Source organism: Suricata suricatta, chromosome 5 (genome assembly GCF_006229205.1).
Source record: "Suricata suricatta isolate VVHF042 chromosome 5, meerkat_22Aug2017_6uvM2_HiC, whole genome shotgun sequence".
In the NCBI taxonomy this organism is placed as follows: domain Eukaryota; kingdom Metazoa; phylum Chordata; class Mammalia; order Carnivora; family Herpestidae; genus Suricata; species Suricata suricatta.
Window position 1 is genome coordinate 148,513,537 of NC_043704.1, and position 24,372 is coordinate 148,537,908.

Here is a 24,372-nt window from a genome sequence, read left to right on the forward strand (position 1 = left end):
AGATCTGGGGTCTCGCTTGGTAAAACATTTGGGATCCAGGGCTTGTTTTTGATCTGAAGAGCTCATCCCTTGGTGCCAGTGTCTGAGACATGATAAAATATTGACCCAAAACACCTTCGGGAATGATTGTTAGCAGCCTCCGTGCCCCGTGCGTGGCACTAAAGGGCAGGCAAGGGGACACAGAGCAGAAGAAGCAGGTGCAAAGACTGAGGGAGCAGCCGGGCAGCAGCGTGAAGGGGGGTGGAGGTCACAGGCATTGTGTGTCGTCCTCCCAAGAACCCACAGGATGTGGCGGAAAGGTTTGGGATGAGGAGGGATGAGGGGATGCGGGGATCAGAGCTTGCGAAGCCTTGTGAGGGGGGTGGAGGGCTTTGAAGTGTGGGGCCGGGGTGCTAGTGGTGGGGCTTCCTCGGAGAGCAGCCTCGGCTGGTCCCCGGGAGCACAGGGGCACCAGTGACACCACAGGTTGTCCCGCCTGGGGGCAGGAGGCTGGTCTCCTGCGCGCCCTTGCCAGTCACAGCTGAGGCTGCCCTGGGAGGCACAGGAGGGGTCTGATGCCTGGGTGAGGAGCTCCCATCAGGCCAAAGGCAATCAGAAGGCGTTTCCAAGCACCAACACTCAGGGCAGCTGGAGGATGGGTGGCGCCGCAGAGTGAAGGGGGTCTGGGTGGGGCCCAACAGTGTCCATGACTCTGGGTGACATGGGAGGCGTGGATGGCCTCCTGGTGATCACAGAGGATAAGGAGACAGAAGGTAGAGGGGGTTACATGACGTAAGACTGGATCTCTCCACGTGTCTCTCCAGATCTCCTGTTCAGCCTTCCCCGTGCCCCAGGGACCTGACCCTGACGGTCCACATTACCTGGGCTCCCTCACCCTCTCACTTCCGGTTGCCACTGGGATGTGCTGGCAAGAGATTGCAGGGTAAAAGGAGAGGTCAAGGTCTGTAAAATCCCTGCTTCCTTCAGGCCATAGTTGGATGGTGGCAGTGTTCTCCCTGAGGCCTGAGGTTTTGTCCCAAAGGGGTGTTCCTGTCACTGAGGAGCGGGGGAGGGGCAGAGAGAAAAGGAGACAGAGTCCCAAGCAGACAGTGCAGAGCCCGATGTGGGGCTTGAACCCACAAACTGTGAGATCATGACTTGAGCCAAAATCGAAAGTCAGAGGCTTAACCGACTGAGCCACCCAGGTGCCCCCAATTTTTTAATTAAAAATTTAAAAAATTTTTTACCTTAAAAAAAGTTTCTTTATTTTGAGAGAGAGAGAGAGAAATTCTAGGATTCCTCCAGAATCCCACGCAGGCTCCACACTGTCTGCACAGATTCTGACATGGGGCTCAATCTCAGCAACCGTGAGATCATTACCTGAGCTGAAATCAAGATCCTCAACCCAGGACCATCATGATGCAGCCCAGATACCAAATACATTTAGCAAGGGTTTGGGGAAATAATTGTTTATTTTAAAAGATCTCAGAAGCTTTTGTGTTAATAAATCACCCCAACCTCAGTTTTCATGAACGTTAAATGTTTACCAGTCTCAAAACACGAATCATGACGTAAAATTTAGGTATACAAAGTTTTAATCATTCCCTTTCTATATGCATTTTTAGATCCTATAACATTAATTTAGATAACAGCAAGTCACTAAAAACTTAAAAACTCATGCATTGGGTTTGTTTCCATGTAGTTCATGTCTACAAAATAATACACTTCCATGTATTAATGTATCTGTCATAGATTTATTAACACATTTGTATTAACATTCCCTATTTCTGGGTTGGTATTAAGTCAGTGTTCTTAGGTTATTACATAATAATAGTTGAATAACATGATCCCAATGTTGAGATAGAGGTTATTTTATACAGTTAAAAATAGAAAAGTTACCTTGTAGTAGATTAGAAAAGAATCTAATTTATAAATATACACAGCCTCCAGCTTGCATGCTGTGGTGTTCTGCTTTGCCTGTATGCAGCAGGCATTTCAGTCCTGTTCTAGTTTTCATCTGACGCATAGGTATTCTGTTTGGTACCTTCAGGCTTTCATCTTACCCAGTAACGGTGACTAGGGTCTTCGATTTGGCCGCACTGCCTCAATAGCTACTTACTTTTCCAAAGCACGCACCGAAAACAGGGGCGCAGGGTGGAAAACATGTTGCCCGAATTTGACACATGTGCGTGTGTGTAAAACACCACCACCAATTTCCCGATTGTAAAGGAGATCGGGATTTTGTTGCGCATAAAACCACTCAAGTGTCTCCAAATCAATCTCAGGCCTTTGTCCTTTTTTTTAACCACTGAAAACTCTTCCTAAGAAGGGGACTCATGTTGTAAAAATGTAATGTGTTTCATTTCTGTGCCAATACGTAGGAGACCGTCGGAGGGGGCACATCAGCACCTTCAACTGCTGCCACCGGGGTGCATGGCGATGCCGGACTTCTGCGCAAGGCCAGCCCCAGGTGTCACGTGTCCTCTGTGCCTGTAGAGCTTCCGCTGGCTCACAGCTCCCAATTTAGAGTCTAAAGCAATGGTTCTCAAGCTCGAGTCGTTGTTAGAACCACCTGGGTGGCTCCCTAAAACACAGCTGGCTGAGCCCCGCCCCCAGTCTGAGGACCACGCCCTGAGAGCGCCTGTCGGAAACACGCACGCTGAGCTGCCATAAGATGATCTAGAGACCTCGGGGCGGGCTGCTCAGTAGCCAGGAGGAGTCCACCCCAGGCTCGTGCTGTGTCCCCGGAGCCCCCGATGGCGTCAAAAGAGGACGGAACAGGTCAGTGCACAGAATTTCATAGTCCTTTTTAATTCCTCTGCATTCCTCGACTTCGGGCCTCTTATTTTCCTCTTGCCGGAGTTCAGAAAAATGGCTAATCCAAAGAGAGGAAACCAAGAACCGAGTTTTGTTAGTTCAACAAAAAAATCTATGGTATTCTCGGGCACAGACTGGTCACGGACATCGAGGCCCCTGCCTCGGAGAGGAAATTGTGCTTACCGGGACAAAGATCACCTTGTTGTTGTTTTATGACAATGGTCTGTCCTACAGAATGGAGGGGACAGAGGTGGATGTGTGTCTTGTTACTCCCTAACTCCCCCGCCCCCAGCAAAACATCAGTCCTAAATTCTTTCCAAATTCAGGAAACAGCAAAAAAGAAATCTCAACGCTTCTAGAGTACGTGCTGCTCCTGGCTCGTTTGCCCTCCGATGTCACAACATTAAAAGGAAGTAACCTACTGTTTTTCTATATCCCACCCCCCACAATTAAATACCTAGATCCTGAATAACGCTGTTCTCAAATGCTCAGGTTATCATACTTTTTCTAAAAATTTCAGGGTGGAGGCATTCATTTCTTTTTTCTTAAAAAAGGGACAGAAGATGCACGATGAAGTGGGAGGTGAGTCCTGACCTCACACGGGAATTAGGGCCCGAGCGCAGGTCTGGGATTAGCGCAGTGTGTTCAGGGGACTTGGCCGGGGAAACGTTGATGTGTGTGATGATGCCACCAAGTCCTTCTTGTCCTACCAGGTGCCTCCAGAGACACTTCTTGGCCTGTAGAATGAGGACCTGAGGAAGAGAAGGACAAGCCCTGCGCCACCTGTTTCATGGTCTAGTGACTCGTCAGTGTGTGAGCCGTGGGGCATGTATCTTCCTCCCAAGGGGCTTCGGGAGGGCCTGCTCTCAAGGCGGCTAGATCTTCTCCATCTCGATCTGCTGGTGGTAGTGCCGAGCCTGCCGCTGGCCCACGTTCAGCTTGTACACAGAGCTCTTGTGCTGGCACTTACGGTGGCCCCACACTGCCCCCACGCCTGCCAGGAGCAGCAGCAGACACAGGACGGTGACAATGGTGGCAATGACAGGGCCTCTGCTGAGGCTGGGACACCCATCCCCTACGCACGGTTCCACAGTCGGAAGATGCTCCTCATTTGCACTCGGGCCGGGGCTTTCCTGTCCCAAGAAGTCCTCGGACAGCAGGTAGGGGAAACTATCCTGGACCTCAGGAGCAGTGGTTTCCACTGGCGTCTGGGTTGCCGCCATGATAGTTGAGGGACTGTGGTTCGGCATTTGCTGGATAGCAGTTGTTACTGGCTCCAGGGTAGAGCTGGGGACTTCATAGGGTAGGGCGGCCATGGGAGACTTCTCTGTGGCCAGCTTCCAAGGAACAGTTGACCGGTATCTGGTCAAATCACCATCTCCCTTGCTGGGACTGTCTGTTTCCAACACATTTATCGGTCTGAGAGGCAAAGCTTCCACATCTAGTGTTTGAGTTAGAACTGAACTTCGGGTCATGTTCTCACTTGGTGTGAGCATGGTGCTCCCAGCCTTCCTAACTTCTACAGGAGTGGGCTGGTTAGGAGTGACTGGAAGCCTTTCTTCCGGCCCCACTGACCCATCTCCCTTGTCCCTGTCTTCCTCGTCTTCTGCCTCCTCTGCCTCTATCTTCCTCCAAGCCCCGTCGGTCACGGGGTAGCCATCTAACCAGGACTCATCACTGCTGCTCACCACTGGGTCCCCTGTTTTGCTGTCAGTCCTGCCCACAAATGTCCCTGAGTGCCCATCCGTGCTGCTAGAGATCACCTTGGCGTCAGGTCCACCTGGAGCCGGTGTTATGCTCCTCTGCCTGTCTCTAGCCAGGAGCTGCTTTTTGGTGTCATCCTCCATCTCCGTTTCCAGCTCAGGCTTGTGGAAGGTCTCTGCAGGAAACCAGAACAAGGACTTCCGGTTTGGCTGGGATCCTGGCAGGTCTGTGGGGACGCTGCTCCCAGCGATGGACGAGCCTGTAGTTGGCACAAAGGCCGTATCCTGGGCGATGGCGTCTTTCCCCACAGAAATGGAGACCAGACGGTCCCGTCGTGGAGCCCCCTCGGAGGCGTCTCCTGGACCTCTGTCCTCCTCTGTCTCTGTCCGGGAGTCCTCCGTGAGCTCTCTGAACGACACGGATCTGTCGTCAGGGAAATTATCTTCATAGTCAATATGTGCCTCAGCATCATCTGGAAGGACAGAAGGAGAAACTCCATCAGGCCCTGGCGTTGGGAGTGTAGAACACAAGAAACAGAACGCATACGGACTAGGACAGATCAGCTACGACAGAGCCTATGACTGTGCATCACAGACAAACACGAAGAATCTACACGTAAACTGTTCCAATTAATACGGGTTATCACAGACACCGGGTCTGTAGTCAGTGTAAAATATCAACTGTATTTCTATATACCCACAGTGTACAGAAACAACCATTTTAAAAGACACCGTTTGCCACGGCACTTAAAAAAAATCTAACACCTAGGAATAAAGCTAGCAAAAGATGTGCAAGGTCTGTACAAGGACTAGGTACAAAATACGGTTGAGCAACATTAAAGAAGGCCTGAATAAATGACAGGCTGTATACCATGATCATGTAGTGGGGGTTCAAAACTGAGAAGCTGTCGGCTCAGTCCCGAGTGAGCTACACAGACTTGACACAACCCTAATAAAAATCTCCGACTTTGCCAAGCTGAGGCTAAGATTTATGGAAATGCGGAGAACCACGAAGATTTCAGGAAATGTGCAAATTCACTATTAAACTGGAATACTTTCTAAGACGATGGTATTGGCACAGGGATGGATAACTGGATTACATTAACTCAAGGAGTTTCTGTTTATCAAAAGCCACCATGAAGAGAGTTAAAACGCAAGCCACACACTTGAAATACTTGCAACACATGTCATTCCCAAAGGACTCATCTCCAGAATTGATAAGGAACACCTACAAATCAATACCGAGCACTAAACCAATACTTCCCTATCTTGCCATAGAGAAGCTGGCAAGATACTTGAATTGGCACATCACAAAAAAAGACATCGATCTAAGTAGTCTTTAACATGTGTAAAGACAGTCAACCTCATCAGTAACAGAGAAATGCTAATTCCAGCCATATAAATATGCCATCACATAGCCCCAGAATGGCTAAAATGAAGCAGACTGACAGTATCTAGCGTTTGATGATACCTCGTGTTCGGGCACCAACAGACATGCACATGAATGTTCATAATAACCAAACCCTGGAAACAATCCAAATGGCCATTCACTGCAGAACCGATACAAATGACTTCCTATTTGTACGAGGAAAATCTGTACCTCAAGGAAATGAACAAGGCATTGCTTCTGACAAGGACAGAGATGAATCTCACAGCCATCACAGTGAGCGAAAGAAGCCAGACACAAAAGAATACACTTTGTATGATTCTATTTACATAAAGCTCAAAAATAAGCAAAGCTAACCTATTAAAAGGTTGGTGGATAAGAGAGAAGCAGGAACTACTGGGTGTGGGCACAAGCAGGGCTTTGGGGATACAGGCAACACTCTACTTCTTGACCTGTGTTCATTTCTTTATTTTCTGATAATTAATTGATCTGTTCCCTTAGGATTTGTATGTATGTTATGCTTACATAAAAATGTATCTTTTTTAAAAATTTTTTAAAATGTTTTTTAAATTTATTTTTAATACAGAGAGAGACAGAGCATGAGAGGGGGAGGGGCAGAGAGAGAGGGAGACACAGAACCGGAAGCAGGCTCCAGGCTCTGAGCTAGCTGTCAGCACAGAGCCTGACACGGGGCTCGAACCCACGAACGTGAGATCTGACCTGAGCCGAAGCCGGAGGCTCAACCGACTGAGCCACCCAGGGGCCCCTAAATGTATCTTTTAAAAAGCTGATTTGCTCTTTGTAAGACCTCTTGAGATTATGTGGTGAAGTATTCTAAATGAGCTGAGCAAGAATAAACAAGGTGGGTGGCGCCTGGGTGGCTCAGTCTGTTAAGATCCCGACTTCAGCTCAGGTCATGATCTCACTGTTCATGAGTTCGAGCGCCGTGTCCAGCTCTGGGCTGACAGCTCGGAGCCTGGAGCCTGCTTGGGATTCTGTGTCGCCGTCTCTCTCTGCCCCTCCCCTGCTCACATTCTGTCTCTCTGCCTCTCAAAAATAAATAAATGTTAAAAAAAAAAAAAAAGAATGAATGAAGGGCCCCAGAGTTAGGAGACCAGAATGCAAGGACAGCAGGTCAACAAGGCTCAAGGAGGTGTGTCCTCGGAAGAGAGCCCCTATGGGGCTTTCCACCGTCACATGGGTTTTGAAAGTCAGGTCCTACTGGAAGTCATACTTAATTGTTAAAACAGAAGGCCTCCCTGCGACAGTGTGATATAATATGAAATATATGTTTAGTCTTTGCCCCTGGTTCCTAGCACGAGCTCCTAAAAGCCTTGGAATTTCCAAGCAATAGGAGTGATAAGAACATTTTTTGTTATTTGTAACAAACTCCTTTGGGCCATGCCTGAATTTATGCTAATGAGGTGACCTCTAGATGGCTTCCAGATGGGGCTGGTTGCCTGAGGAACCAACCAAGTGGTTAGAGAGCTGGAACTTTCAGCCCCAACCTCTGACCTCTGAGGAGGGGGAAGGGGCCTAAAAGGTGGAGTTAATCACCAAAGGCCATGATTGAGTCAATTGTGCCTAAGTAATGAAACTCCATAAAACCCCTCAACTCCAGGGTTCAAAGAGCTTCTGGGCTGGTGAAGGCATCCAGGGGCTGGGGGGTAGCGCACCCCGACCTCACCAGGACAGAGCTCCTGTGCGTGGGATCCTTCCAGACCTTGCCCTTTATGCCCCTATATTTGGTGGTTCCTCTGTGTTCTTTATGATATCCTCTTATAATCAATTGGTAAATGTAAGTAAAGTGCTTTCCTGAGTTCTGTGAGCCTTTCTAGCAAATTACTGAGCCTGAGGAGACGGTCATGAGAATCCCCAATTTATAGCCAGTTGGTTATAAGAGGTCCAGGACTTAGGACTGGCATCTAACGTGGGGCAGTCTTGTGGCGCTGAGCCCTTAACGCCTCCGAGGAGCCAATGTCAGCACTGAATTAGATTGTAGGACGCCCAGCTGATGTCCAGGGACTTGGAGAGTTGGTTGTTGGTGCGAGAAGTGTTCTGGGGGAGGAAACAGATCTTAGAAGTCTTCCCACCTTCACTTCGCGACTTGGAAGGCACAGGTGCAAAATGCTCCAGAATGGGGGCCCAGATGGGACGCTGAGGTGTCGTGTGGGACATCCCTGGGCCCCAAAGCTGGTGGGCATTGGGCTTATTTCTAACATGACTCCATATTTTGCTTGCTTAATAACTTGAGACTTATAAATAAATTTAAAAGTCCTTTCTGATCTGCTCTTAAAATGTAAGCCCATTCACTTTACTTGTGTCTTCAGTCAAAAATGGAAAACAGTGGATAAACAACAAAAACCTACGATAAATGTAAAATGCCTGTTATGTTTTATGCTTAGAAACAGATGGCCGAAGGGCGCCTGGCTGGCTCAGTCGGTAGAGCATGTGACTCTTGATCCCAGGGTTGTGAGTTTGAGCACCCCATTAGGTGTAGGGATTACTGAAAAATAAAATCTTTAAAATAAAAAGAAAGAGGGGCGTCTGGGTGGCTCGGTCAGTTAGGCGTCCGGCTTCGGCTCAGGTCATGATCTCACAGTTCGTGGGTTTGAGCCCCACATCAGGCCCTGTGCTGACAGCTAGCTCAGAGCCTGGAGCCTGCTTCGGATTCTGTGTCTCCCTCTCTCTCTGACCTTCCCCTGCTCATGCTGTCTCTCTCTCTCTCTAAAATAAATAAAGACAGTAAAAAAAAAAATAATAAATTAAAAAAAAATAATAAAAAGAAAGAAAAAGCTAGCCTAGTAATTGTTTCAGGACACCCTTTCACCCAACGATGTCCTGTTCACGATACCCAGAAGAAACCAAAATGAAGGCTGAACCATTCTTAAGAGCATCACAGAATTCCAACAAAGGCTCTCAGGGTTCGGTCAGGCTGCTGCCCCACACACTCACTGTTTTTATTTTTTTTAAGTTTATTTATTTATATTGAGAGAGAGAGAGAGAAAGTGCATGTAGATGGGGAGGGACAGGGAGAGAAAGCCAAGTAGGAGCCCAACACAGGGCTCGATCACATGAACCGTGAGATCATGACTTGAGCTGAAACCAAGAGTTGGACGCTTAACCAACTGAGCCACCCGGGCACCCCCTGCCCCCGTTATGTCATAATGCGTCATTCTCTGACCCACCACCATTTTTTAAACATTTATTCATTTTTGAGAGAGACAGAGAGTGAGTGGGGACAGAGTAGAGAGAGAGAGAGAGAGAAAGAGAGAGAGAGAGAGAGACAGGGAGACAGAATCTGAAGCAGGCGCTCAGAGCCCAACAGGGGGCTTGAACCCACAAAGTGTGAGACCATGACCTGAGTGGAAGTCGGACACGTAACCGAATGAGCCACCCAGGAGCCCCTGTCCCACCACCATTCTAAGTGTGGTGACCTACTTAAATCTTTGACCTTAAGATCGAGCAGCTGTGTGGTGTGGTTCGAACCTGGCATGGGCTGCCTGTCTGTGGTAGGATGACCCCAAAACGGCCACACTGCTCTCTCCTGCACTGAGTCCCTCTGCAGTGTGACGGCCGAGCTCTTCCTTCAGAAGCAGTGACTCTTTCCAGCTCTCGAATTTGGACTGACCTGTCACTTGCTTTGACCCACAGAATACAGTGCAAGGCTTGCATGCTCACTCTCTCTCTCTCTCTCTCTCTCTCTCTCTTTCTCTGTCTCTCTCCCTCTTTCTCTGAAGCCTGCCAGCCGCCATGTGAACAAGCCCAGGGAGCCTGCTGAGGAAGGAGAGGCATGGGGAGGAGAGGCGGGCTGAGGCCATCCTAACCCAGGCAGCTCGGTCAACCTGGGAGCTGGCCTCTTTCACCCGAGGGAGCGCAGCCAAGACCAGAAGAACGAGCCAGCTGAGCCCAGCCCAAACTGTTCACACAGGAAATCGCCACCAAGTAGATGAGTGTTGATTAAGCCAATACTTTTTGGGGGTGGGGGTGGGGGTGGGGAGGTGGTTTCTTCTGCAGAAAAAACTGCTACACTGGCCAATGAGCTGCTCGAGGGCAGGGTCCCAGGCACTGTATCCACAGAGCAGAACAGCACCCCGCCCTTTATAGGAATTCCTGAATGAGTGCACGATTACACAATGCTGGGAGAAACTGGAAGGAAAATCTACTCAGATCCCAAAATTCTCCTCATCGTTGCCTCATAATTGCTCATAAAAGCAGAGATCAAGGGCCCGAAACACAAGAGGACTGTGGGTTCATTTCCAATTTATGAGGAATGAATTACATATAACTGTGGTTTCTTCTAACACCCTGAAGGCCGCCATCATCGGAGTCCTACTTGAATATACTGACACACACATGGCAGTACAACACACACACACACACACATGCAGGTGAGCAAATCAGCCCACAGCCAGGCCCATGAGACCATCTCTTCCTTCCCAGCCTTTCCTTGGTGCCCCTGCCCATCAACGTAAAAGGGGAGGACTCCATCCCCACTGTGAGGACACTCATGTTGACGAAGCCGGGAAGTGATCCCTCCCCACCAAAATGTGGTCCTCACGCAAAGAAACTTGGCATTTCACACATCTGAAGAGTTATTTATGCCTCAAATGTTCTGCATCCAATTTGTTTTTTGTTAAAAAAATTAGAATGTGTTTTAGGCATTGCAGAAAAAATTAGTATGTTTGCAAAACAATACACCTATGCCGGTTGTCTCCCAGAGGGCCTGCCGTGGAGGATGAATACGCCTGTGTTCTCAGCGAGAACACAGCCCCCTTTCATGGTGGCGAAAGGCAGGAAGCAGGTCTCTCCAAGACCATTTTTCTTCCAGAAGCTTTGCCCCACTTGAAATCGCAGCCTATTAGCTCATGCGCGATCTGCAATGGAAGGCCTCTTACCACACGTTATTTTACCAAGAAGTAGTTCTTTGCTGCCTCAGTGTGGCCCCGAGACGCTGAGCCATCGAGAGCCCACACGTGGCCCTGTTTCATTCTATGCAGCTCCTGTCATTTTTGGTTAAATCTGGACACCGTATTCATTTTCTTTCAGGTCATCCACCGGAGCTCACCGATCGTTGGTGCAAGTCCGTGAACGGAACCAACGCTGGCAGAGGGTCACCACAGTGGCCGTAGCAGGGGCCCGGCGTGGGGGCGGGGAGGGGCCTGGGGTGCTCTCTTGTGGTCCTCAGGGCCATCTCCCTACCTCTCCGCAACGCCAAGACTCATGTGGCCGTGGGCAAACCGAACTTAGCCCAGATAGGCAACAGCTAAAAAGAAGTGTGAGTGAGGGATACTCAGAACCTTCCAGTGCTTCAGAGTGTTTGTGGCCTTGATGAACCCCTGTAGCCTCCGCTCTGGCTTCCCCCCTTCTCTTCCCCCCAAGCCCCAAGTCCATGTCCCTCAGCTGCAGTTTGGGTGCCTCTTGGCCTCGCTCCTCCTGCCGGCTCTCCCTTCTCTTGCTTCTGCCTCATCCCTCACACTCCAGACCTTGAGGTGCACGTCAGGGCACAAGCAAACATGACCTTGTCATTAGGGTGGATTATATGCCGCACTTGACAACATCCAAGGGGTTGAGTTGAACTCACATCACCTACTTTCTCTACCTATACCTTCAAAATGAGGGCACCCTCACTGAGAGTGTGTGCACACACATGCACACAAACTAGGCTTGCTGAATATGAATTATTTTTTTGGAATGAGGAACCTACACTAAACATCAGGAACAAGTTTTTACATGCGTGGAAAGGGGTGTAATATTTTGCGACAAACGTCAAACACTAGTTATCTGAGGAGAAACAGAAGATTCTGGAGAAGAGTCAAGAAGGGCCGCACAGTTCCACTCCTAACCCACCCTCCCCCTTCAAACCATACCGAGGAGTCAACAAATCGCAGACCGAAGCAAAGTGGGTGGAAACAGACCCGTGACCAGCAGGGCGAGTTGTTCTTGGCGGGGTCCAGAACGCCAGCACCCGCCCTGGGCAGGTCAAGTGCGGTTTCCCACAGGACACAGCCTTTCTGAGAAGAAAGCAGAGCCCAGATACTTTAAAGCCAACAACTAAACGATGTAAAATTACATCCCTTTCTAGCAACCGTTCCCTCTTCAGCATGAAAGGCAGATGCGTGTGAAAAGAAAAGAACCTAACTTAGAAGAAAGAATTTACAGAACGCAATGAATTCCTTGCAACGGCCTCACACTATGGAACTTAAGAAGAGAGGGGGTGCAGGGGGTGCAGGGGTGGCTCTGATTATGGTTAAGCGTCTGACTCTTGGTTTCAGCTCAGGTCATGATCTCACAGTTTCATGAGTTCAAGCCCCACATTGGGCTCTGTGTGGAGCCTGCTTGAGATTCTTTCTCTCTCCCTCTCTCTCTGCCCCTCCCCTGCTCACACTGTCTTTTTCTCAAAAATAAATAAGCTTAAAAAAAAAGAAGAAAGTGGGTACAAAAAAACAAAAGTTCCAAGGGAAGGTGACAACAGAATGTTATAGGAAAGAGTGATTTTAAACTTCAGGAATCAAATTGAGGACCAATGTAATACTATGACAGAGTGGAAAAACAGATTTCAAGGAACAGAATATACTGAGAATTCTACAAAGCTGAGAAAAATACAGGAAGGCACGTTCAGGGGTCGATGCAAACCACAGAGGCAGAATAAATGCACAGACAGTTACGTGCAAGCATACCAAATTAAAACGCTAAAAACCGAGATGAAATAATTTAGAAGCGACAAGTGAAAGGAGACACATAACCTTCAAAAAATCAACAATATGACTGGGAGTAACTTTTCAAAAAACAAAAGAAAGAAAGCCAAAAGACACAGTGATACCTTAAAAAATGTTTTTAAGTTTATTTATTTAAAAAAATTTTTTTAAACATTTATTTGTTTTTGAGAGACAGAGCATGAGCAGGGGAGGGTCAGAGAGAGAGGGAGACACAGAATCTGAGGCAGGCTCCAGGCTCTGAGCTGTCAGCACAGAGCCCGACGTGGGGCTCGAACCCATGAACGTGAGATCATGACCTGAGCTGAAGTCAGATGCTTAACAGACTGAGCCACCCAGGCGCCCCTAGTTTATTTATTTTGAGACAGAAAACCTGTGTAGGGGAGGGACAGAGAGAGAGGGGCAGAGAATCCCAAATAGGCTCTTTGGTGCCAGTGCAGAGCCCAATGCCAGGCTCGAACTCACAAACCGTGAGATCATGACCTGAGCTGAAACCAAGAGGCGGACGCTTACCCGGCTGAGCCACCCAGGCGCCCCGACACTGTGGTACCTTAGAACTGCCAACCTGGAAGTTTTACTTTGTGAAAACATCCTGGCTGAGAGTCTGTGCTGAGAGCCCCGGGATGTAGGAAGGAAAGAACAATGAAGCAGGTGAGTATGAGGTGGGGGCGGTTCTAAGTGAATACTGACTGTGCAAGTGTGTGCACGCACACACACACACACACACACACTGTTGTTACTTGAAACGTGACAGCAGCATAGAAATTGGGAGGAGGTAACTGGAGTCAAAGTATTTGTAGGTATTTGAACTGTCCAGGAAATGGTATTATCCTTTGCTAAGTCAAGGATGCCTGAGTAACTACTCTAGAGTAACCACTAAAAGAAGACTGAATGTGTTCGAGGGGCGCCTGGCTGGCTCACTCAGTGGAGCACGTGACTCTGATCTCAGGGTTGTTAGTTCAAGCCCCATGCTGGGGGTAGAGATTACTTAAAAAAGTAAAATCAAAACAAAAAAGAGGAAGTGTTAGAATATAATAGATGGAGTAAATATAATAATTTTTAAAATGCTTCATCACACCAAAAGAACACAGGAAAGCAGAGAATAAAGAACAAAAACCACAGGACGCAGAGAAAGTAAATAAAAAGACAGTAATTTTAAATCCAAGTCTATTAATGATTAAATGTAAAGCGAATTAATGCTTCAGTTGGCTGTTTGCTGCTTATAAGAGATGTACATTAAATATGGCAGTACAAAGAAAAATTTTTAAATAAGTATAACTCTACAGGAAAGTTGAAAGTAAAAGAATGAAAAAAAACCACTATGGAAAGACTAACCAGCAAAGAAGACTTTAAGCCAAAAAACAATATCAGAGATAAGGAGGGTCATTTCCTAAAGATAACTGTTTCAATTTACCAGGAAGATATTAACTTTTAAATTTGTGTGTACCTAACAAATATATGAATCTGAAATAAGTAAGGAGCCCCTGGGTGGCTCAGTCGGTTAAGCATTCAACTCTTGATTTTGGCTCAGGGCATGATCTCGTGGTTCGTGAGCTCCAGCCCTGTGTCAGGCTCCATAGTGACAGTGGAGAGCCCACTTGGTATATTCTCTCTCTCTGTCCCTCCCCTGCTCAAGTTCTCTCTCTCTCTCTCTCTCTCTCTCTCTCTCTCTCTCTCTCTGAAAATAAATAAGCTTAAAAATATGTGAACTAGGGGCACATGGGTGGCTCAGTCGGTTAAGCGTCGGGCTTCGGCTCAGGTCATGATCTCACGGTTCGTGGGTTCGAGCCCCGAGTCAGGCTCTGTGCTGACAGCTAGTTCAGAGCCTGGAGCCTGCTTCAGATTCTGTATCTCCCTCTGTCTCTGACCCTCCCCTGCTCACGCTGTCCCTCTCTGTCTCTCAAAAAAATAAATAAAACATAAAAAAAATTTTAAAATATGTGAACTAAAAGAAGAAATACATAATCCATAATCATAGAGAGAGGTTTTAAATACCTCTATCAGTAACAATTGGAGCAAGCAGACAAAAAGCTAAGAGTATGTATCTGGAAAACATGCTTATGTAATAAATTTGGCCTATTTGACATATACTGGTCATACCTAAAAACTGTAGAATCCTTTTCAAATACACACAGAACACTTTACAGACTTGACCATAAATGAAATGCCAACTAACTTTAAAGGGTTAAGTCATACATATGTTCTCTAGCCATTGGGAAATTAGACAAAAGATTGCTAGGAAATTCCCATATGTATGGAAATTAAGCAAAAGATTTCCAAATAAATCCTGGGTCAAAGGAGAAACTACAGTAGGCATTAGAAAATATTCTAACTGAATGATAACGAAAAACGACCTATCAAACCTTGCAGGAAGCAGGAAACACAGTGCCGACTGGGGAAGCGACCGCTTTAAATGCATAGTTTAGAAAAGGAGGAAGGCTGAACATCACATGGATCTCAGAAGCTAGGAAAGGAAGAGTGAGTTTAACACAAATAAAGGAAGGAGATTTAAAAATAAAAGAGCAGAACTTTTAATAATATAAAAAAGAAACATACAATAAAGGGTCAATGTAGCCAAAAGTTAGTTCTTGGAAAAAAACCCTACTGATTGATAGCTCAAAACATTGAAGTCCTTAGCAAGAGTATTTAAGAAACACTTAGGGAGAACACAAATTAGAACATCGGGGATAGGGCCCCCTGGGTGCTCAGGCGGTGAGCATCTGATTCTGGCTCAGGTCATGACCTCACGGTTCGTGGGTTCGAGCCCCATGCCAGGCTCACAGCTGTGAGCCCTGTGCTGGCAGCTCAGAGCCTGGAGCCTGCTTCGGCTTCTGTGTCTCCCTCTCCTGCTTCCACTCTTTTTCTTTCTCTCTCAAAAATAAACAGACAATAATTTTTCTTAAATATTAGGAATTTTAAAAAAGCATCACCATAGATCTTTCAGATATTAGAAAAGACAATAACAAGATTATGATAAATTTATGCCCCCCAAAATAAAAAATTCTTTTTAAAAAAGTTTTAACTTTTTAAAAAGCTTTTCTTTTCTTTCTATTTTATTTTTTTTAGTAATCTCTAAACATGTAAACATGGGGCTCGAACTCATGAACTGGTGACCCCAAGATCAAGAGTTGCATGTTCCTCTGACTGAGCGGGCCAGGTGATCCCAGAATAAAAAAACTCCGATGAAATAGACAAAATCCTAGAAGAAGCTCACCAAAAGCGCCACATGAGAGAGAAAACCTTTATATGCCATTAACTATTAATGACATTGAATCTCACTTCACACAGAAAACGTGGCACAGCTGACTTTGTCAACAAATTCTATCAAGTATTTATGGAGGAGGGTAATTCCAGTCTTACACAAACTCTTCCAGGGAACAGAAAAAGAGGAAATATATCCCCAACTTATTTTACACATCTGCTGTGCTCCGGGGGCGAACCCTGGCAAGGACCTGCCGCGAAAGTAGTACTGCAGATCATTCTCACTAAACACAGGGGCGAAAATCATAAGTGAAGTGTTGACAAATGGAAACCTGTAATATATTAGTACCGACAGGACAATACATCACATCAGGTTAGGTTTATCCCAGGAATCTATGATTGGTTTATTTGGAAAAAGGAGTTTCAGCAAAGCATCTGACGGAAGTCAACAGGATAAAACCCCTAGGAATTAGGAATGTAAGGGAACTTCCCTAACCTGATTTTTTAAATCTATAAAAACTGAGGGAAAAAGGAAAAGATTACTGTCACATACTAAAACAGAGGTGAACTTTGAGGACATTGTGCTGAGTGAAATAAGCCTGTCACAAAAAGTCAAATACTGGGGCGCCTGGGTGGCTCAGTGGGTTAAGCCTCCGACTTCGGCTCAGGTCAGATCTCACGTTCGTGGGTTCAAGCCCTGCGTCAGGCTCTGTGCTGACAGCTAGCTTAGAGCCTGGAGCCTGCTTCCGGTTCTGTGTCTCCTTCTCTCTCTGCCCCTCCCCCTCTCATGCTCTCTCTATCAAAAATATTTTAAAAATATTTAAAAAATTTTAAAAAACCCAAAAAACCCCCAAAAGTCAAATACTATCTGATTCCATTTATTTGAGGTACCTAGGGCAGTCAAATTCACAGAACCGGAAAGTGGAATGGTGATCGCCAGGGGCTGGGGGGAGGCGGGAAAAGGTAGTTGATATTTAATGGGTACAGCGTTTCGGTTTTGCAAGAGGAAAATGTTCTGGAGATCTGCTCCACGCCAACGTGAATATGTTTAACACCATTGAGCTGTACATTTAACAATGGCCAAGACAGTGAATTTTGTGTTATGTGTTTCCCACCATGATTCTTTTATTTTTTATTATGTGAAAAAACGTTCATTTACTTATTTTTGAGAGAGAGAGAGCGCGCGCGCATGAGCAGGGCAGGGGCAGAGAGAGAGGGAGACACAAAGTCTGAAGCAGTCTCCAGGCTCTGAGCTGTCAGCATAGAGCCTGACAGGGGGCTTGAACTCATGAACTGTGAGATCATGACCTGAGCCAAAGTCAGACGCTTAACCAACTGAGCCACCCAGGCATCCCTCCACCACAATTTTTTTTAAAGAAACAATTAATAATATACTCTTTACATTTAATATATATTAAAATTCTATTCATCAAAGATACTATGGAGAAGATATCTGCAACATAACTTCAAAAGTTTGGGTATCCAGAATCCTATGCAGAACTCCTACATATCAATATGAAATAAATGGACAACCCTGTAGAAAAATGAGAGCAATGAATAGACACTTCAGAAATGAGATATTCAAATAGCCAGTAAATATATGATAAGGCACTCAACATCATTAATAATAGGGGGAATTAAAACCAAGTGACATTACGACCTATACATCAGAATGCTAAAAATTAAGAAGACCGACAATACCAACTATTGGTGAAGATACAGGGCTCCCGGAGCGCCCTCACACTGCTGGTGGGAGTGTTGCTCGGTACACCCATTATGAAAACCGATTAGGCATCACCTACAACACTTGAACATACACGTACCCACATACATATACAAGACCCAGCAATTTAGCTCCTATATGCCTGGGAGGAGCACATGCAACACGGACACTGCACAAGAATGTCCTTATAATAGCCCCAAACCTGAATCAACAAAAATGTTCGTCAACAGTAGACGTCTCAAGGCCAAGAAAATTCACAGCCCAAGAGCGGACAGCTAGCATTCTCGTCGGGGCACTCGCCCTCTAGATGTGCCTACTACAAGTCCTTCTATATCTGCATCTTGCTCAAAGCCTTTGCCACGCCGGTTAGTGTCCTGAGTATCTGAAATGGCTATTGGTAAAATTAGTGGCCTAGTAACAACCATGATACGTATTAGAAATGGGCTCTTGTTGGCAAAAGGAAAGGTATTTATGAATGGGGGTTGGCCAAGGGTATTTTGGAGACGCTTCTCACCCTTATATGGACCGGGTAGCTCCAATGTAGACCTTGATGGTGCATGCGATGTGAACCCTAAATGGTCCCATCTGGGAACCCCGTGTTGTGCACGGGAACTACGGGAGCAGTGCGCATCCGTGCCCTGGGCACGCCACCCTGCCAGCACGGCCAGCCCCTCCCAGCCGGGGACCCCTGAGAACCAGGCACTTTGCCTTTGCAAACCCCACACACAGCACGGTGCCTGGCACTCCACAAACATTTGTTGAGTGAACAAATGAGTGAGTTAAGAGGTGACTTAGTGAGTGGAAGAAGCCCTTTGTATCAAGCTTGATTCAGCCTGGAAGGCCATCAAACAGCATTATCTGATTCATGATGATAGCAAAAAATAGTAAAGAACCTCTTGGTTCTATACTGGCCATAACCAACGTCTGCTAAATTCCCTCTCCTGTATAACCCACCCCATGAGCTTAAAAATACGTCATGAAGTCAAAAGGCACCCGGAATGTGGACAGTACATAAGTCGTGTTTTCTTCCCTCACCCCTGGTCTTGCAGGAACACTGGCCTCATGCATAATGTGAGAGCTGAGCATTTGGGAAAGGCCAGTCCACTGTGGCTGTGAGCGGACCTCCCTTGACCTGGACCCTACGGTCAGTGTGAGGTGTGGGTGTGTGTGTGTGTGTGTGTGTGTGTGTGTGTGTGTGAAGGGTACACGTCCAGAGCCCCCTGAGCCGAGCGTGTCCCTGGATGGCAGCCTGGGGCTTTGAACCAAGCGCTCTGTCTCCCCAGGTCCTCAGGTCAAGGTTCTGGCTCAGAAACCGGTTTTTACCACACACAGTTTTTCCAAACCTCAAGGAAGACAAGGACACCGACTGTTGACCAATAGCCTCCCCTTGGCAAAGTATCCCAAGCCTGCTCTTCTCCTGAATGAGACTAAACTTTGTTATTTGTTGCATTTCAAGAGAAAATAAAATTCCACCTTGAAGCTGGGCAAGTCTGGCGCCGTGCCTGTTGAGCGGTAGCTCGCTCCTGTCCCCTCTGCCTTCCCGTGTCTACACTCTCCTTGATCATCCAGCCAACCTACCCCCTCTCCCACATTCTCCCTGAAACCTGTGCTAACGCAACCTGGGTCCTCCTGATGGGAGCGACAAGTCCAGAGAACATAAACTTCACGGGAAACAGTCAGATCATTCCCTGGGTGTTTATATTTCACTGCTGCTCCAGGAAAACGGAGACCAGAGAACCCTGGAGGGGAAGGAGGAGGCTTGCTTGGGTGCTGCCCGCGTCCGCCCTGCGGTGCACAAGGTCACGGCCCAGGAGCCGCAGGCTCCCCCACCAGCCTGCTGCTTTCCACCTCTTTTCAGGTCGTTGCATTTCCAGGAGCCCACACATTCCTTCCTTTTTTCTCTCCTCTTGGCTACATGGTCGTTAAAAATAGGAATTCCGAAAAAGACAACCAGACAAGCCAGAAATAACCACCGGTTCAGTGAACCTCTGAACAAATATGGCAATATTGACAGGAGATTCTAAATTCAGTCGCAGACTCACGCTTCATTCTATGAAGAAAGTGAAATCCAAAAAAAATGGAGACAAGCAGATTTGGAGTTAATTTAAGAAAACAAAAGGAAGGCTTTAGAAATGCGATAAAAGAGCCAAGGAACATGGTGGGGGACGGACTGGGTGCAGGGGCCCCGCTGCTCTCTCTCTCTGAGCGTCAGAGCCCCGCGGAGGAAACTCAGAGACGCTGGCTCTGCTGCTTTTGGGCTGTGTGACGCAGGTAGGGCACTGATCTGCGTACCTCAGTTTTCCCATCTGTAAATTGGAGCTAACCACGTCTACCCTCAGATTTACGCAGGTTAAATGAGGTCACATGGGTAAAAGTCCCCTTCCAGAAACATTCTCTATTGTGGGCGGTGGCAGTGGTGTCACGGGTGCGTAAACCCATGACAAGTAGCTGTGATGGGCAGTTTATTGGATGCAATTGAGTCGCTGGGAAAAAGGAACAAAAGCAAAAAAGACAGAGATGGCACAGAGCAAGTGTTGGGTTTATGGCAGCCCTTTCTTGGTGCCCCCGTGGGGTCCTGTCTTGTTGCCACAGCTGGGCTGGCCAGGGAAGGCGAGGAGGGAAGCTGCCTGTTTGTTGTCGGACTCAGAGGAGGTTCAGCGGGTAGGGTGGGGTCAAACTGGGTGTCACTCACTTTCCTGATATTCCAGGCCAGAAAGTATAAACACGTGCCATGAAGCTTGGGGCAGAAAGTCTTAAAGGCTTTCTGAGCCTGTCTTCAGAGACATCACTTGGCGATGTCTTTTGTCAGGGCAAGTTTGAACGGACAAACAAAGGGAAACCCACAGAGGGAGAGTCTCCGAGTCTCACTTCCTGGGTCATCTGCCCTATGCTACTGTGAAGCAGGTGTCCTCGCCCCTCCCAACTGCAAAGTCGGGGTAAATGGCTTGACCTGGAACCCAGGGCGGAGGCCACAGGACCCCTGAGTGCTTGAGTCAGGAGAGAACAGAGGTGCTGAAGGCAACGGGAGGCCAGTGCAGTGAGCAGGGGAGAGGCAGCATGCCAAAGGAAAGACACACGTGAGACTGCGTGGGCGCTGTCACTGGGGTCATGTGGCCAGGGGTGGCCTCTTGGGGGGCTGGGAGGTCCAGACGGTTTTCAGGGTACAAATGACCAGAGACAAAACACAGTCTTGAAGGCAGACGTGGACTTGGCATCAGAGATGCCCAAAGAGGGGCAACCCTAGCGTGGAAGCCTGCTGCATACACATCAGGGAGCGAAGCCTCAGGATTTTTCTGTGATTAGGACAAGGACCATTTATAGTTAGATAATGAGGGCATTAGAGAGGTATGACAGAGATTTCCTGCTGCCCCGCTGGGAACAGAAACCAAGAAGAGGTGTGGGTTTGGACAGGAGAATGGGAGGCTCAATGGCCAGATCCAAACCTGGTCTGTTGGAACCAAAGCTAGAGAGGCACCAAGTCACGGAGGAAAAAATGGCAGTTAAGTCCTCACCCATTTAAGTTAATGGTCAAGGACAAAGTCACGGTGCTTAAGCGACTTTTCTCTACCACCACTTGAGGCTCGACCTTAACTGCAGTGAGCAGACCGCTTGCCTGGGTAGCAGGTGAGCAAGGCACCCTCCGCACACCCCCACCCCCGCCGGGACAGGTGTGCACACCCCTGTGAGTTCATTCTTGCTGGCCGTTACAAATGTTAGATTTCAGCAAGCTCATTCAGCCAGGCCCCACCTTATTAATGGGTTTAAAACAGAAACAAAAACACGGCTGCTCTCAGAACGGATGGTTGAATAAACAACTACGTTCTCGGCCACAGTCGTGGGTGCTGCCGATGTGCCCGTCTGCGTCCCCTTTCCCAGGCCAGGGCACCCATCCCCCAGCTACTGTGAGTGCTGGCAGCTAACGGATCACAGAGAGGCCCTTCCCCGGAGAACTGCCCTTGGCGGAATGAGAATCCTGCCTGGGTGCCCCACATGCACCACGCCACCCAGCCCTGAAGCCATGATGGACGCGGGGGAACTCAGAGCCGGTCCCCTTGCCTCCAGGGGGCCCGACCCTGTGGCCCGGCTCGTGAGAGCAGGCGAAGGGAGGACAGTCAGGGGTCACGTCCTATCCTCCCCTCTGCTCCCCTGCTTCCCTCCCTCGGTCAGTCTCACGCATCTCAACAGGCTCTACTTGCAGAGCATCTGACCCAAGACGTCCAGCCAGCCTTCAGTTGTCTATATGATGCCAACCTTGAATGGAAGAGGCTTCCTCGTAGCCTTGACCTCCTAGGCCTCCAGAATCTGGGATCCCAAACCCATCAGAGCCCCAGGTTGTTTTAAGTCTGACCTCTGGTCTCCAGAACCCGAGACACCTGCTGGTGGAGACTAATTCCCACTCCGGGAACAGACAGTCGTAAGTCCCAGCATGCCCTTGGCTACGTGTTGCAGCAGGGGCCAGGGTCAGTCACACAAGGAAGTGGGCAGGGAGCCAGGGTCATGCACGAAGCCCCTCCGATCCTGCGAGTGAGGCGGCCTGCGTGCTCTCTGGGATCAGCATGAAGGCGAAAGGGAAAGAACATTCCCTGAGCCCATTCATGTCGCAGGCCCTGTTCTAAGTGATGCGGCAGCAGGAACCCCATGGGCGTGTCCGTGTTTCCATGTGAGCAAACGAAGGCTCAGGGAATCAAGAAGACAGTTCAGCCCCCCTGCTCTTCCTAGCTTTTCCAGCGTCATTTACATAAACAGAAGTTTCTCCCAAGCACCTTAAAACGATAAGGTGAGCACACAAACTAAATAAAGACCCTCATCATCCCTCTGGCCCCGACCGTCTTCTGGCTCTGGCCTGAGTCTCTGTCCAGTCCTCTTTGTGAGCACCCGAGATCTGAGAATGAATTGTCTGCACCCCCTCACCGTCTTCCTCAGCCCGCCTCACCCCTGTTCTCTCTGCAGGGTGGCCCAGGGGCGTCCGGCTCCCCACATTCACACTGAAAATGCGAGGGCACCAGAACCTTCTCGTGCGGGGAAGCCGAGGCACACGCCGTAGCTCTCATCTCCTGCTCCCTGCGGCCTTCCCATGGCTGAGCACTCCCACTGGCTGCAAACACACACGTCCCTTCAAATTCCACCTCGCCTCCCGGCTTCCCCTTCTACTCTGCACTCCCTTGAGGCACCTGGTTTGGAGTTTCCCTGAGAGCTGGGGCAGTTTTGCTCAAGTCCGCACACACAGCACCTGGGCCCTGCCAAACGAAGGGCTGTGGAGTGCCCAGTGAGCCCACACCGGGCAGAGCTTTATCCAAACCCGCCAGGGGCCAGCCCCCCCCTCCCCCCCGGGCGGTCCCCTCCCCCACGATGACTTTCCTCCAATTTGAAGCAGTTGTCTCGCCAAAACACGGATGTTCACCATACAAATAAGTGTGCCAAAGGGAGCGAGATCCCTGGTGAGGATATTCTTGTAACACACACTCACACTCACACCCCTTATAAATGGCACGGCTAGTTTAAATGTTAAGCCAACGGGGCAATGAAAACTGTAAGAGTCTGTACACTGAGCCAAGTCTAGGAACCAGAGCTCCTGGCCCCCAGCTGAAAGCTCTAACAAGCCGGCCTCGCTGTGAGAACACAAACACCACTGCAGACGCACAAACCCGCAGTGAGTCCTCATGCCCCGGGAGCCCGGGGGAAAGCCCGGCCCGGGGGGCGGGTGGGCGCAGCCCCTGAGATGGTCCTGCCCGAGCGCCTCACCAGGGAGGAGGCCAGCTCTGCACCCGGGAGCCGTCTTGGGTGGGTGTGGGTCTGCTGTGAGGTGCCGCGCTCAGCAAACCGGAAGCCGGGGCCTTATGCCTGATTTTCTCCAGCAGATGAGTGATCAGAATTGGCCAGGAGCTCCTGCCGGCCAGGAAACAACGGCAAAGTTACAGTGACGGGGAAAGTGCCAGAAGATGGTTCAAACGGTGCTTCTAGCATTTGTCCAGGTCTGTACCTTTTTGTTACAAGCCTGTGACAAGGCAAGTAGATAGATCAGGAGGACGCTTTGTGAAGCTTTCATAACAATCGGCAGAGGAATTTTATATCTATTTATCAAAAAAACAAAAACCAAAAACAAACCCCAGTGTATCTGGAATACCTTTAGTTTAGCTTTATATGAATTGGGTTGCACTATACTTTGCACTAAAGCATCAGTCTGCCAATCCTAGAGACCAATTTTTCATGGTTCACAGAGAGTTTGAGAAATAGTGAAATAAGTAATTTTAAACAACTCCATTCATTAAAAGATACTCCAGTAAGAAAAAGATAAGCCACAGAATGAGAGACACTGTTTGCAACACACTTAAGAAAGTTTTATGTGGGGCACCTGGGCAGCTCAGTCACTTAAGCCTCCGACTTCAGCTCAGGTCATGATCTCACGGTTTGTGGGTTCAAGCCCCACTTCGGGCTCTGTGCTGACAGCTCAGAGCCTGGAGCCTGCTTCGGATTCTGTGTCTCCCTCTCTCTCTGACCCTCCTGCTCTCTCTCTCTCAAGAATAAATAAACATAAAAAAAATCTTACAAGAAAGTTTTATGTAAGAAAGACATCCTACATTACGTAAATAATTTGAATCAATCAGAAAAACGGGCAAGAAGACTTGGACAGGCATTTACAGAGGAAGTGCTAATGCCTGTTTAACATGCGGTAAGTGCTCACCCAGAGACAGGGACATTCCAAGTACGTCCCACAGAGCAGTCCCTAGGTTGGCAAAGGTGAAAGTCCCACAGTCCTGAAGGCCGGTGAGGCTGCTGGACAGTGCGGACTCTTAGACAACGCTAGTCCAGACAGTAAGCTGGTCAGAATGTTCTAGAAAACTCTGT

General features: G+C 48.3%; 1 protein-coding gene across 1 annotated transcript in view; it reads right to left on the reverse strand.

The window, feature by feature from the left end:
* Positions 1-1,556: 1,556 nt before the first annotated feature.
* The window catches only part of SUSD5 (sushi domain containing 5), a 49,255-nt gene continuing 26,439 nt past the window's right edge, over positions 1,557-24,372 (reverse strand). The window contains exon 5 of the mRNA XM_029940477.1: positions 1,557-4,972. Within this exon, the coding sequence (XP_029796337.1) occupies positions 3,672-4,972 (1,301 nt within the window). The 3' untranslated portion in view covers positions 1,557-3,671. The remainder of the gene's footprint in view (positions 4,973-24,372) is intronic.